The sequence below is a fragment of the Danio aesculapii genome, chromosome 17 (genome assembly GCF_903798145.1).
Source record: "Danio aesculapii chromosome 17, fDanAes4.1, whole genome shotgun sequence".
Taxonomy (NCBI): domain Eukaryota; kingdom Metazoa; phylum Chordata; class Actinopteri; order Cypriniformes; family Danionidae; genus Danio; species Danio aesculapii.
This window is the reverse complement of record NC_079451.1, coordinates 1,362,289-1,375,392: the sequence shown is the minus strand read 5'-3', so window position 1 is coordinate 1,375,392 and position 13,104 is coordinate 1,362,289. Positions and strand designations below refer to the sequence as shown.

At 37.8% G+C, this 13,104-nt stretch overlaps 1 protein-coding gene across 1 annotated transcript in view; it reads left to right on the top strand.

Moving 5' to 3' along the window:
* Positions 1-13,104, top strand: part of ttll5 (tubulin tyrosine ligase-like family, member 5) — a 119,418-nt gene that overhangs the window by 48,325 nt on the left and 57,989 nt on the right. The window contains exons 16-21 of the mRNA XM_056477629.1: positions 1,988-2,089; positions 2,229-2,320; positions 6,331-6,393; positions 7,240-7,260; positions 8,871-9,016; positions 11,448-11,604. Of these exons, the coding sequence (XP_056333604.1) occupies positions 1,988-2,089; positions 2,229-2,320; positions 6,331-6,393; positions 7,240-7,260; positions 8,871-9,016; positions 11,448-11,604 (581 nt within the window). The remainder of the gene's footprint in view (positions 1-1,987; positions 2,090-2,228; positions 2,321-6,330; positions 6,394-7,239; positions 7,261-8,870; positions 9,017-11,447; positions 11,605-13,104) is intronic.

The window sequence follows — 13,104 nt, the reverse complement described above, 5'->3', positions numbered from 1 at the left end:
TGGTCAAAATTGATGAAATGGAAAACATGCTGTATACACTCACCGGCCACTTTATTAGGTACACTTTACTAGTGCTTGGTTGGACCCCCTTTGGCCTTCAAAACTGCCTTAATCCTTTGTGGGATAGATTCAACAAGGTACACAACGGGTTCAGCAAGGCTTTTGTTCAATATTGACATGATAGCATCACGCAGTTGCTGCAGATTTATCGGCTGCACATCCATGATGCCAATCTCCCATTCCACTACATCCTAAAGGTGTTCTATTGGATTGAGATCTGGTGACTGTGGAGGCCATTTGAGTACAGTGAACTCATGTCATGTTTAAGACACTAGTCGTAGATGATTGGCGCTTTATGACATGGTGCGTTATCCTGCTGGAAGTAGCCATCAGCAGATGGAGACACTGTGGTCATAAAGGGATGGACATGGTCAGCAACAATACTCAGGTAGGCTGTGGCGTTGACACGATGCTCAATTGGTACTAATGGACCCAAAGTGTGCCAAGAAAATACCCATAGTATATAACCATTCTCTGTAAATCCTAGAGATGGCTGTGCGTGTAAGGCCCAGTAGATATGCAGTTTCTGAAATACTCAGAGCAGCCCATCTGGCACCAACAACCATGCCACATTCAAAGTCACTTAAATCCCCTTTCTTCCCCATTCTGATGCTCGCTTTGAACTGCAGCAGATCATCTTGACCATGTTTACATGCCTAAATGTATTGAGTTGCTGCCATGTGATTGGCTGATTAGAAATTTGCGTTAGTGAGCAGTTGGACAGGTGTACCTAATAAAGTGGCCGGGGAATGTAGGTATTCTTGTCATATTTTTAGTGTTGTACTTTAATAAAATACAATGGTAACTTGTTCCGGGCATGGAGTACTATAAAATAAACTTGTAATTGTGCAATATCACTTATTTTTCCAAGTTTAAAGGGACAGTTAACACAAACATTTTAATTCTGCCATTATTTACTCATCTTTGACTAGTTCTAAACCTGTTGAGTTTTTTTTTTCTGTTCAACACAAATAAAGTTATACTAAAGAAAGCTGAAAAGCAGAAATCACTGACTTCCATTGTATATATTTTTCCTACCATGGATGTCAATGGCGACCGGTTTCCAGCATTCTACCGAACATCTCAACTTGTGTTCAACAGGGAGAAACTCATAAAGGTTTGGAACCACACGAGGGTGAGTAAATAGAAAGTATGTTTTTATTTTTAGGTAACCTATCTCTTTAAATCTTACAGATTAGTTCACGATGCAATTAAAAAGCATAAATAATAAAAAACATAAACAAAATATGGAAAATTGTTAATTTACATATATTTTATTACAGTGTAGGTCATGGAAATTCAGCTTTTTGGTCAAGGAATTTGAGTGGGAATCCAGTATGCTCCACTGTAGAATGCTATAATGAATCACATCTGATATGTGATGAAGTATGTATACTGTATGTGTGTATATACAATTAGCCACATTTGTAAAGAGTTGGAATATACTGAACATGCACCCGGAAAGGGCTTGAAAAATGCAAGGAAATGTACAGGAATGCTGTTTTCGTGTGTGATTCTAGTCCTCATATCTAAAAATTCTTAAATCAAGAAGCATTTTCTCGATAAGCAAAACATACTGTCTTGTTTTAAGAAATGATATGTTAAAATTAAGTGAGTTTTACTTTAAAACAAGTGAAATAATCTGCCAATGGGGTAAGCAAAATGATCACATGTTAAAAGGAAAAGCAGAGTTCATTAGCTTACCCCATTAGCAGATTATTTGGCTTGTGTTACATGAAAAACTCAATTTTTGACTCATTTCTAAAGACGACAACATTGTTTGCTAGTCTAGAAAATGCTTCTTGATGTAAGAATTTGTAGACAGTTAAATTGGAAACAAGACAAAAGCTCAGAGTAAGATTTATTTGCAGTGTTTCAGTAGTAAATGTGCAGATGTGTGTGTAACGCTGACCTTTTCTCTGCTCAGCGTCAGAGGCCGGCGTCCGGCAGCAGTGCTGACCCACAGACTCAGAGGGAGAAGCACGGCTGTAAACACACAGACGACACGCTGAGTCTGACAGCAGAAGAGGTCAGTGGTCGTCTGTCCCCGCTGCTGCTGTTTTCAGCGCTCGTGCCAGATTCTTGATGCTTCCTGGCCACTCGTCACATATTTGATACTGAAGAGAGGGTTTTATTTTTGGTTGTGTTTTATTGTGTCTCCTGCACAGATAAAGGTGCTGAGGAGGGTGCAGGAGGAGTATGAGCGCAGGGGGGGATTCATACGCATCTTTCCCACTCCAGACACCTGGGAGATTTACAGGTGAGAGGACGACTGAACACACAGACAGACATATTTAACAAACAGACAGGTAAACAGACAGATATATAAACAGATAAACAGACTGACGAATAGACAGACAGACAGACAGACAGATAGACAGACAGATAGACAGACGGACCGACAGACAGACAGACAGACAGATAGACAGTCAATGGTGCGGTCTATTTCAGTTCCTCAAAATAGCAACACACCAACAATGCGCCTTAACACACCTCCTGTTCAGACCAGCACACACATGAGTCTACAGAGTGGCGCAAATGCATTTGCTATTTAAGTAACGTGGAGCAAAACGTGAAAATTACAGTTGCGCTGGTCTGAAAATAGCAACAAATCACGCTAAACACGTCTTGAGCCTTATTGCGCCGGGTGTATGATAGGACCCTCAGACTAACATGCTGATGCTAACATCTAAAAAACGTTATTTTGATGTCAAGGGATCTTTAAATAGGCACTCAAGATCCATGATGGTGTTGAAACAGCAACACTAAAAGCAAATTAAAACGTTTACTGCGCCAGGAAAACATTGTCAAGTGACACAGGAAAATTTCTAAACCTTTTAAAATGCTTATTTGGATTAGCTCTGGAAACAATATCGCCTCGGCACCTCATAATTTAGTAATTCGCACCATTAGCCAGTTAGCGATGAAGCAGCTAATTGTAGGCAGAGGAGTGTAATTGTGCTGAAGCGTGACCGATGCGCTCTTGTGGAGATCCAGCTGGCCGGACCCTCCAGAAAACACCATAAAGCATCGGACCCCTCATTATGTGTGTTGTGTCATAAACATCCAGCAGTTCTCCAGCAAAGCCAACAGCCATTGTTTTCTCATTACTGCCTAATGGGAGCCTGTTTTGACCAAAACCCAAAAGGCACTTTCAAGCAGTTCTGTCCATTTTGTTCTGAATTCAGTAGGAGTGAGACGAGACGCTTACTCCACGAGATGAGACACGAGATTGGGTTCACCACACGAGATTTATATACTATTTTTTGGAATCTTCAGTGATGAAATCTATAAATAGCCTTTTATTCAACTGAAAACAATCACAAAATGCAAAATTCAGTAGTTAGTTTAAAATAAACTTGTAATGAATGTTATTCTAATTCTGTTTTAATGAATTACACTCTATAAAGTACATGCAAACACTGCTAAATACTTTGCTATAAACTCTACTGACTGGACAAACTCTGAGCTACTGGATGTGAGTATGAAGTAAGGACTGATAGGAGAGAGCGGTTGTAATGGAGTTTGATAAATGATGGTGTGTGTGTCTCGGTAGGTGCAGAGAATAGTGTCGAACAGCCGTGTGTGTGTGTGGAATATCCTGTCGCAAAATGCAGCTAGAAGTCCTACACTATGGTAATAGTTTGATTACAGAGTTTACAAGTCTGTACAGCACTTCAATGATGCCACTGAAATAGGTATAATTCACATCTTAATTTGATTTGTGTTTACTACGATTATGACCTTGACTCTTGTGCACTGTTCAGATTTACTACCCTTCTGTTATGTTCGGGATGAAAACATCCACTGAATTAAACTGCTGTAAAAATGCATCAGATTAATATATTTTCAATCTTAATAAATCTGTAATAACCCTCAGTCCTGATCAAAACTGAAACTAAAACTAAATTGTTTAGAAAATTACAGGTTTTTTAACTCTTTAATTGCCAAATTCATAAATGAAAGCACTGATTTGGTGAAATAAACACACAAAATGATGATTTTCAATATAAAAAGTAATTGTGGACTGGATTTATTTAACCTTTTATCACAGTCTTCGACATGCGAATGATTAATATGAACATTGGCTTTAATGCATTGTTAGATTTTCATTTTTTCTCCATAATTTACTGTCGGTGGCTGTTTTTTCCCCATTGACTTCCATTATAACCACATTTGATGGTGTATAAATACACAGTCTTTGTTTTTATTTACTCCATGTAAGTCAAGGTAATCAAGGTAAGTGTGTAAAGATCACTCTCTGACACACACACACTTTAATTTGCTGTTGTTCTCCATATAAAATCCAGAAATTAAGCTATTTAGCACAGGCCTATCTAAAGGGTTAATGGTGCCAACTGATGATCAACAGTAAAAATGACACATTTTTACCTCTTCCCAACAGGGAAACCACCAATAATCAAGAATGCATGATTATATGCTGTCATGGTTTTGTAATCAAAAAAATGTGGTTATAATAAAAGTCAAACAGCACCAACAGTAAATTATGCAACAGTAAAAACAATGAAAGTCAATCAAAACAATGCATCAAAGGCAATGTAGTTTCACAAGTCCAAGACTTTAATAAAAGGTAAAAAACTCCAGTCCACAACTACTTTTATATTGAAAATAGGTCATTTTGTGTGTTTATTTCACCAAATCACTGACTTCATTTGTGAATTTGGCAATTAAAGAGTTCAAATCCTGTAATTCTCTAAGCAATTTAGTAGTTTTGATCAGGACTGAGGGTTATTACAGATTTAATAAGATTGAAAATATAGTAATCTGATGCATTTTTACAGCAGTTTAATTCAGTGGATGTTTTCATCCCGAACGTAACAGAAGGGTAGTAAATTTGCCCAGAGTGTATCGTTGAGTTTTTTTATTTTTTATTTTATTATTATTTTTTTTATTAAAGCGTTTTCTCAAAATATGTGTCAAATAAAGTCACCAAAAGTTATGGTTAAATTAAGACTCAAAATCACCCCAGAGTGGATGAAAACAGTCCCCGACAGCACATAAGGGTTCAGCATATCTGAAGGGTTTTTCCATCGCATGGTTATTTTGTGTGGCTGCAGTTTCAGCAGTCTTTGCGTTTGGACGCAGCAAACTTTGAACTTCGGTTACGTCACACGGTGGGTGACATGCAACACAGAGGCAGCCCGGGTTGCCAAGTGTGTGCAAAGCACTTGATTTGCGGTTCAAATCCAATCCTGCCTATAATTTTCAGTGCTAAATTCACCCTCACGCTCCATCATAACATCACAACTCACGAGACAACTTTTCACCTCCATGAGAAATCTCGCTATTTAGTCTCGTAGCCTGAGATCTCGTCACACCCCAAGAATTCAGTGTTTATCAATCACAATTCTGTAATTTCTCTGAATTCTCAGCATATAAATGAAGTGAAGATTAATAATAGTCGTCCTCTGCAATTTTTATTCTCTTTTTAAATATTTCCCAAGCAATGTTTAAAAGATCAATGACATTTTCACAGTATTTCCTACTGTATTTTCTTTTCTTCTGGAGAAAGTCTTAGTTCCTTTGGAATAAAAGCAGTTAAAAATGTATTGTTTACTTATTGTTCATTTATTTATTCATTATTAAAAAATAATAAGTTTAATATTGTTAGCGCCCTTAAGAAATATATTTATTTCAACAAACCACTGTATTAATAACCACAACATAATGATCTAGTTAAGCCTTTTAATTCAACTTTAAGCTGAATATTCATATTTTGCAAAATAAGTTGAAAAAATATTATGTGCTGTCATCGTGGCAAAGATAAAATAAATGAGTTTTTAGAAATTGGTAATTAAAAATATCATGTTAATTTTTAAATCACTTGTGAAATATTTTTTAAAGAATGAAAACTTCAAATTATTATTATTATTATTATTATTATTATTATTATTTTTAAATTAAAAAGAATAAAAATAATTAAAAACACTTGTTAAAACTTGTTTGTTTTTAAATTAACTTATTAGTTAATACAGTACTAAAATAACCAATTTTATTATTATTATTATTATTATTATTATTATTATTATTATTATTATTATTATTATTATTATTATTATTAAATCTATTTAAAATGGACGATAGAAGCTTTCAACCTGTTTAATAGAATTTAAAAGTGCATGAAACGGCATGTTCTCCTCTATCATGTATTTGCTCGTTTGCATAAGAAGCCAGCCGGATTGATTGTTAGCGTTTGTTAGGACATGCTGTGCAATTAATTTGTCTCAAATCATTTTTTCTCTCTTTCAGTGGTTATCTGGAGTACAAGACGTCTATGAATGCCATGCTGGCTAATAAACTTTTCCATACAAGGTAAGCCTAAGCCTTACTGGAAAGATCTTCGGCTATTCAAGGCAACCTGAGCTCCAGGACTGCCGGTTAATATTTAATGTATGCAAATAAAATGATTTAAAGAGCACCTATTATGCAAAAATCACTTTTATATGGGGTTTAAACACAGTTGTGTGTCAGCAGTGTGTGAATATAAGCAGCTTTTGATAGTTGAAATGTATTAATTGTACTTTTTATAATAAGACTTAATAAAAATAGTCTGCAGAAACACTTTGATTGACATTCTCCCTTTGTACAATGTCATCAGAAGGGGAAAGCCCCGCCCACTAGTGACCATCTCTCCCTCATTAGCATAAGACGTTGGTCTTGATTTTGAATCTGCCACTATGCTGACACACAGACATTTGTAGCCCCGCCCTCTTTTGAAAAAAACACAATCTAATTTGCATTTAAAGCGACAGTCACCAAAACACCACAATTAGGATCAAAGCCTTAAAGATTCAGTTTCAGAGAGTTAGAAAACATTATTTGTTTTGTATTTTGAGCTGAAACTTCACACACACACTTATCAGGGACTTGTTTTACATCTTGTGCAAGGGGCATAATAGGTTGCCTTTAATACTATAAAAGCAAACTAAATACTTAAACAAAAAAATCCTAATTAATAAAACCTTAATTTTATGGGTTAAATAAATTACAAAATGGCTTTTTAAGACACTTGTAGGTTTCCACTTTTATATTTCATATAATGGAATCCTTAAATAAGTCTTCTCTATGGCCGGGTCGTAGTATTGTATGCTTTAGATTTATTGTTTTTCAAAATTAATGTCTTTAAAATGATCTTGAGCTGTTTTCCCCCCTCCTCAGATCCCTGACGTCCCGCTCGAGGTTAGTATCTTTTATTCCAATTAAAATTTTCTAATTTGCATTTAATTTTTCACATGCAGAATCATACACAGTACAGTATGCAGTCAAATGCTTGTACAACAGCAAAAAACAACTGTTATCATCAAGAATCTAAACTGAATAAAATAAAAATACAGACAAATAGAAATATACACTCACCGGCCACTTTATTAGGGTAACTGCTCGTTAATGCAAGTTTCTAATCAGCCAATCACATGGCTGCAACTTAATGCATTTATGCATGTAGACATGGTCAAGACGATCTGCTGCAGGTCAAAGCGAGCATCAGAATGAGGAAGAAAGGGGATTTAAGTGACTTTGAACATGGCATGGTTGTTGGTGCCAGAAGGGCTGCTCTGAGTATTTCAGAAACTGCTGATCTACTGGGATTTTCACGCACAACCATCTCTAGGGTTTACAGAGAATGGTCCGACAAAGAGGAAATATCCAGTGAGCGGCAGTTCTGTGGGCGCAAATGCCTTGATGATGCCAGAGGTCAGAGGAGAATGGCCAGACTGGTTCCAGCTGATAGAAAGGCAACAGTAACTCAAATAAGCACTCGTTACAACCGAGGTCTGCAGAAGAGCATCTCTGAACACACAACACGTCCAACCTTGAGGCGAATGGGCTACAGCAGCAGAAGACCACACCGGGTGCCGCTCCTGTCAGCTAAGAACAGGAAACTGAGGCTACAATTCACACAGGCTCACCAAAACTGGACAATAGAAGATTGGAGAAACGTTGCCTGGTCTGATGAGTCTCCATTTCTGCTGCCACATTCAGATGCTCGGCTCACAATTTGGCCTCAACAACATGAAAGCATGGATCCATCCTGCCTTGTATCAGCAGTTCAGGCTGGTGGTGTAATGGTGTGGGGGAGATTTTCTTGGCACACTTTGGACCCATTAGTACCAATTGAGCATGGTGTCAACGCCACAGCCTACCTGAGTATTGTTGCTGGCCATGTCCATCCCTTTATGAGCACAGTGTCTCCATCTTCTGATGGCTACTTCCAGCAGGATAACGCACCATGTCATAAAGCGAGAATCATCTCAGACTGGTTTCTTGAACATGACAATGAGTTCACTGTACTCAAATGGCCTCCACAGTCACCAGAGCTCAATCCAATAGAGCACATTTGGGATGTGGTGGAACGAGAGATTGGCATCATGGATGTGCAGCCGACAAATCTGCAGCAACTGCGTGATGCTCTCATGTCAATATGGAGCAAAATCTGGAGGCAAAAGGGGGTCCAACCCAGTACTGGAGGTGTAACTAATAAAGTGGCTGGTGAATGTACCAAGTTATAGTGATAGAAAACATGACCAAACATAAAGCCTCAGATATCAAGAGTATGGCTATAGATGATGTAACAAAATATAAAATATAGATTGAAGTCTAAGCTGTACAAACTAACATTAACAAACATAGAAGTGTTTCTAATAAAGTGCCAGGTGAGGAAAGAGTAGAGAGGAAAGAGTGTATGCTGCAGGTGGTTTGTCAACCCCACTCACTTATTTTTTACCTCTCAATGTAAGCAAACAAATTCAAACAAGGTCTAAAAATGAGGGTTTCCCTGTTTGATTCTGCAGGATCCAGGTGAATGATAGTATTTCTCTGGTGCTCGGGGCCTTTTACACACATCATGTGGTCCAGTATGAAAGAAAGCTGCTTACACTCGAGGCACGAAAGAAGAGGCGGAAACCTGCACGAGTTTCCAGAAGAAGACCACCGACAGGTGCGTTTGCAGCATGTGTGTGCAGTAATTCAGACAGTTTATTCAGTGCCGTTAGAGTTACAGTATGTCTTTATGTGCTGATGCTGATTGAGATCTCTGTTATAGGTGAGAGCTTCTATTTCGGTAACAGTTTACTTGAAGGGGGTGTTCATAAGACTGTCATTTAACCTTTATAATCGTGATATGACACACGTCATGAATGTGAATAAGATTTTATGCATGTTCATGACAATTGTTATTAATTGTCAGTGAGTACGTTTACATGGACACCAATAATTTGATTTTAACACGATTAAGACAATACTCTATTTAAGAGTCTATCATGTAAACAGCAATTTTTGATTAATTTACTTTGATTAAGGTCATAATCGAACTACAGAGAATTGAATTAAGACATGTGGAGTATGCAGATTTTGTTCGCATTATTATTGTGCAGTATAGACATGTAAACACCGCAATCAAACTATTGCCGTCATGTACGACTTTTCTCTGTGCTTTGCGACAGGATAGTCTATACACACACGGCTGTCGGACACTATTATCTGCACCTACAGAGTCAGTGAAGACCACAGACACCTGCATCGCCAAATGCGGAGGTTTTTCCTCCCATTCGATATGCGATATCAAATTCCACTAAAGCTACACTCTTCCAGCAGTTCATAGTTACATCCAATATCATTTGTCAGGGGGGCATGCAGGAAATGTTCCTGAATGAAAGTGAAAGTGCCAAACTGCAGTCAAAGTCAACACATTAAAAATGAAACAGACGAAATTACATAAAACTCCGGAGGAAGCGTGGATAGCGTGATGACGCAATGACGTTAATCGAATTATGTGTTATATAAAAAGTAATCATGAAAGGAACATTCAAATTTAAACATCTTAATCTTACTATTGTCTGAATTCGATTAAGTGTTAAAAATGTGTATAGACTATCCTGTCGCAAAATGCAGAGAAAAGTCGTACATGACGGTAATAGTTTGATTGCGGTGTTTACATGTCTGTACTACACTTTAATAACGCGACAAAAATTTGCATACTCCACATGTCTTAATTCCATTTCTCTTTAGTTCGATTATGACCGTAATCAAAGTAAATTAATCAAAAATCAGTGTTTGATAGACTCTTAATTAGAGTATTGTCTTAATCGTGTTAAATTCAAATTACTGGTGTCTATGTAAACATACTCACTTAAGAGCAAATCCATCGATGCGCAGCTCCACATATTTTAATCATAAATACAGTTTGCGCATACAAATTGAACATGCTTATAATAATAGGCTTATTTTTGTTATTAGGTTATTATATATTTTGTGGGTTCACCTTCTAACGAATAGCAGAGCAGCTCTTAATGGGTATCATTTTCATTCAGGTGCATCTCTAAAGAAACAAAAAGTAACTTATTCCAACAAGATGAACTATAAACTCATACATTATTATCGCCGTAATTTTTCGATATGGACATTTGTGCGATGGAAATATTCTCATTATTTTGAATGCGTCGAAGAAATGAAAAAGCGACGAAAGAGATCAAGACAAGAAAACGTAACGCAAAAGTAACTCTAAAGTAATGTAACTCATTACTTATCATTGGAAGTATCTAAGTAAAGCAACTAGTTACTTTTTCGGTATTGTAGATGCATATATGTTGGTCGTTGGTTCTGACGCGTTTGTTGCTTGAACGGGTTAATAATAAAGTGAAACGTCCATACCTTTGCAAATAAAGTTGGATATTCCAATCCATTTATTGTCCATTTTGTCAAAATTAAAAAAAGTAAACAAATATAAACCCGTTCTCACAGCCATGACGGTCAGAAAGTTTGTTTGACCTTCTTCTACCCCTCAGCTCCACGTGAGGAGAGCATAAATACCATTTACAGCCTCTAGTGGCATGAAAGAAAATTGCAACCCATAAATGGCTCCAACAGGTATTGTAATGCATTTCTTTCAAAAGTGCTGGTTAATACTTAACAAATGATGAAGTAACTACCTGGGCAGCATGGTGGCTCAGTGGCTAGCACTGCGGCCTCCCAGCAAGAAGGTCGCTGGTTCGAGTCCCGGCTGGGTTAGTTGGAATTTCTGAGTTTGCATGTTCTCCCTATGTTGGTGTTGGTTTCCTCCGGGTGCTCCGGTTTCCCCCACAGTCCAAACACATGCGCTATAGGAGAATTGATGAACTAAATTGGTAGTGTATGAGTGTGTGTGTGAGAATGAGTATGTATGGGTGTTTTCCAGTACTGGGTTTCAGCTGGAAGGGCATCTCCTGTGTAAAACATATGCTGGAATAGTTGACGGTTCATTCCGCTGTGGCGCCCCCTGATGAATAACAAGACTAAGTCGAAGGAAAATGAGTGAATGAAATATAGAGTGTGCAGGTATTATAAAGTAAGCCTGAGTAGTGTCATTGATGTGCAGTGTGTGATGTGTGCAGGTGTCAAGCGCTCTCCTTCGCCTCACACCAGTGAGAATGAGGATGGGGTGGAGGGACAGATGGAGGTCCAGTCATCTGACCAGCACCCACACACTGACCAGCACTCGCAACCCAGAGTCAATCTGCTCCACATCCTCCAGCAGGGGTGGGACCTCAGGTCAGTACACACACATGCACAGGTTTGTGCCATTACTATGGTTTAAACATATGACACCATTTATATACTGTACAAACTGTATCAGGGTGTCGGCAGGGTCTTAAAAAGTTTTAAAATGTCATGATACGGCATGCGAGAGTGGATGGCAACATCAACAGCCTGAGGTATCAAGACATTTGTGCTGCCCATTACATTACAAACCACAGGAGAGGGCAAATTCTCCAGCAGGATAGCGCTCCTTCTCATACTTCAGCCTCCGCATCAAAGCTCCTGAAAGCAAAGAAGGTGAAGCTGCTCCAGGATTGGCCAGCCCAGTCACCAGACATGAACATTATTGAGCATATCTGGGGCACGATGAAGGAGGAGGCATTGAAGATGAATCTAAAGAGTCTTGATGAACTCTGGGAGTCCTGCAAGAACGCTTTCTTTGCCATTCCAGATGACTTTATTAATCAGAGATTTGAGGTTATTTTCAAACATAAATTTCAAACATAAATGCTTGAATTTACATGTGTGGGGTTACAATAGAAATGTAAATTACCATAGGAATATAATAAATATAACTTTCCCTTTATTGTTGTAGCGATTCAAGTTAAACCACAGCACCACACATGCGCATTGGTTCAAACGTCCTGTTCTTATTTATTTTGCTGTAGAAAATACAACATAAAGGGAATTGTAATTGTATTTTCAATAGGAAACTGATTTCTAGTAACAGTTTTATTTTTAAAAAGATCTGAAATATTATTGGAGAGCCACATATTTTTGGTAAAAGAGCCACATGTGGCTCCCGAGCCATAGGTTCCCTACCCCTATGATTCAACCTAACTGAATAATGCAGTGTGAAAGCATCCTAAGACTTGATGCAGGTTGCCAGATTGACGACTCAAACAGGAGCGAGTGTGACTGATGACTAGGGCCAGACAGAATCTGCAGATGTTTCTTGCTATTTCTGAGCAGATTTGTGTTATGCTGAATGATTTTGGGAGTATCATAACTAAAAACTAATATATGACCTATAAGTAATACCTTTTAACTTGTATTAATGTTTACTATGTAAATCCAATTAGATCCACTTTATTAGCTAAACAAAGCAAGTCTCATATAATATCTCTATTAAAAGACAGAAACTATTACATTACTAACTGTATTGTGAATAAATCATGTGAACATGTTAATAATATTACAGAAATTAATTTAAGAACTGAATAAATATAAGTTTACACACATTTACACAAGTCTTTCAATCTTCCTTATCTCCTTTAGTTTCAGCACAGACAGCACATCATTTCTCTTGCCAGTTTGATTATCTGCGCAGGACTGTTTAGTTCCAGTCCATTTGCAAAGATGGAGGCAGAATCACTTCTCCATTTACAAGAGGGAGATCCACAGAGCGCCGTTGTGTCCTTTTCATCCTTCGCATGTTTTCTCCGCCACAAGTCTAATTCACACAGGAAGTGGATTCCTCGGCCAATCCGCTGCGTCCTCGATTTCTTCTCA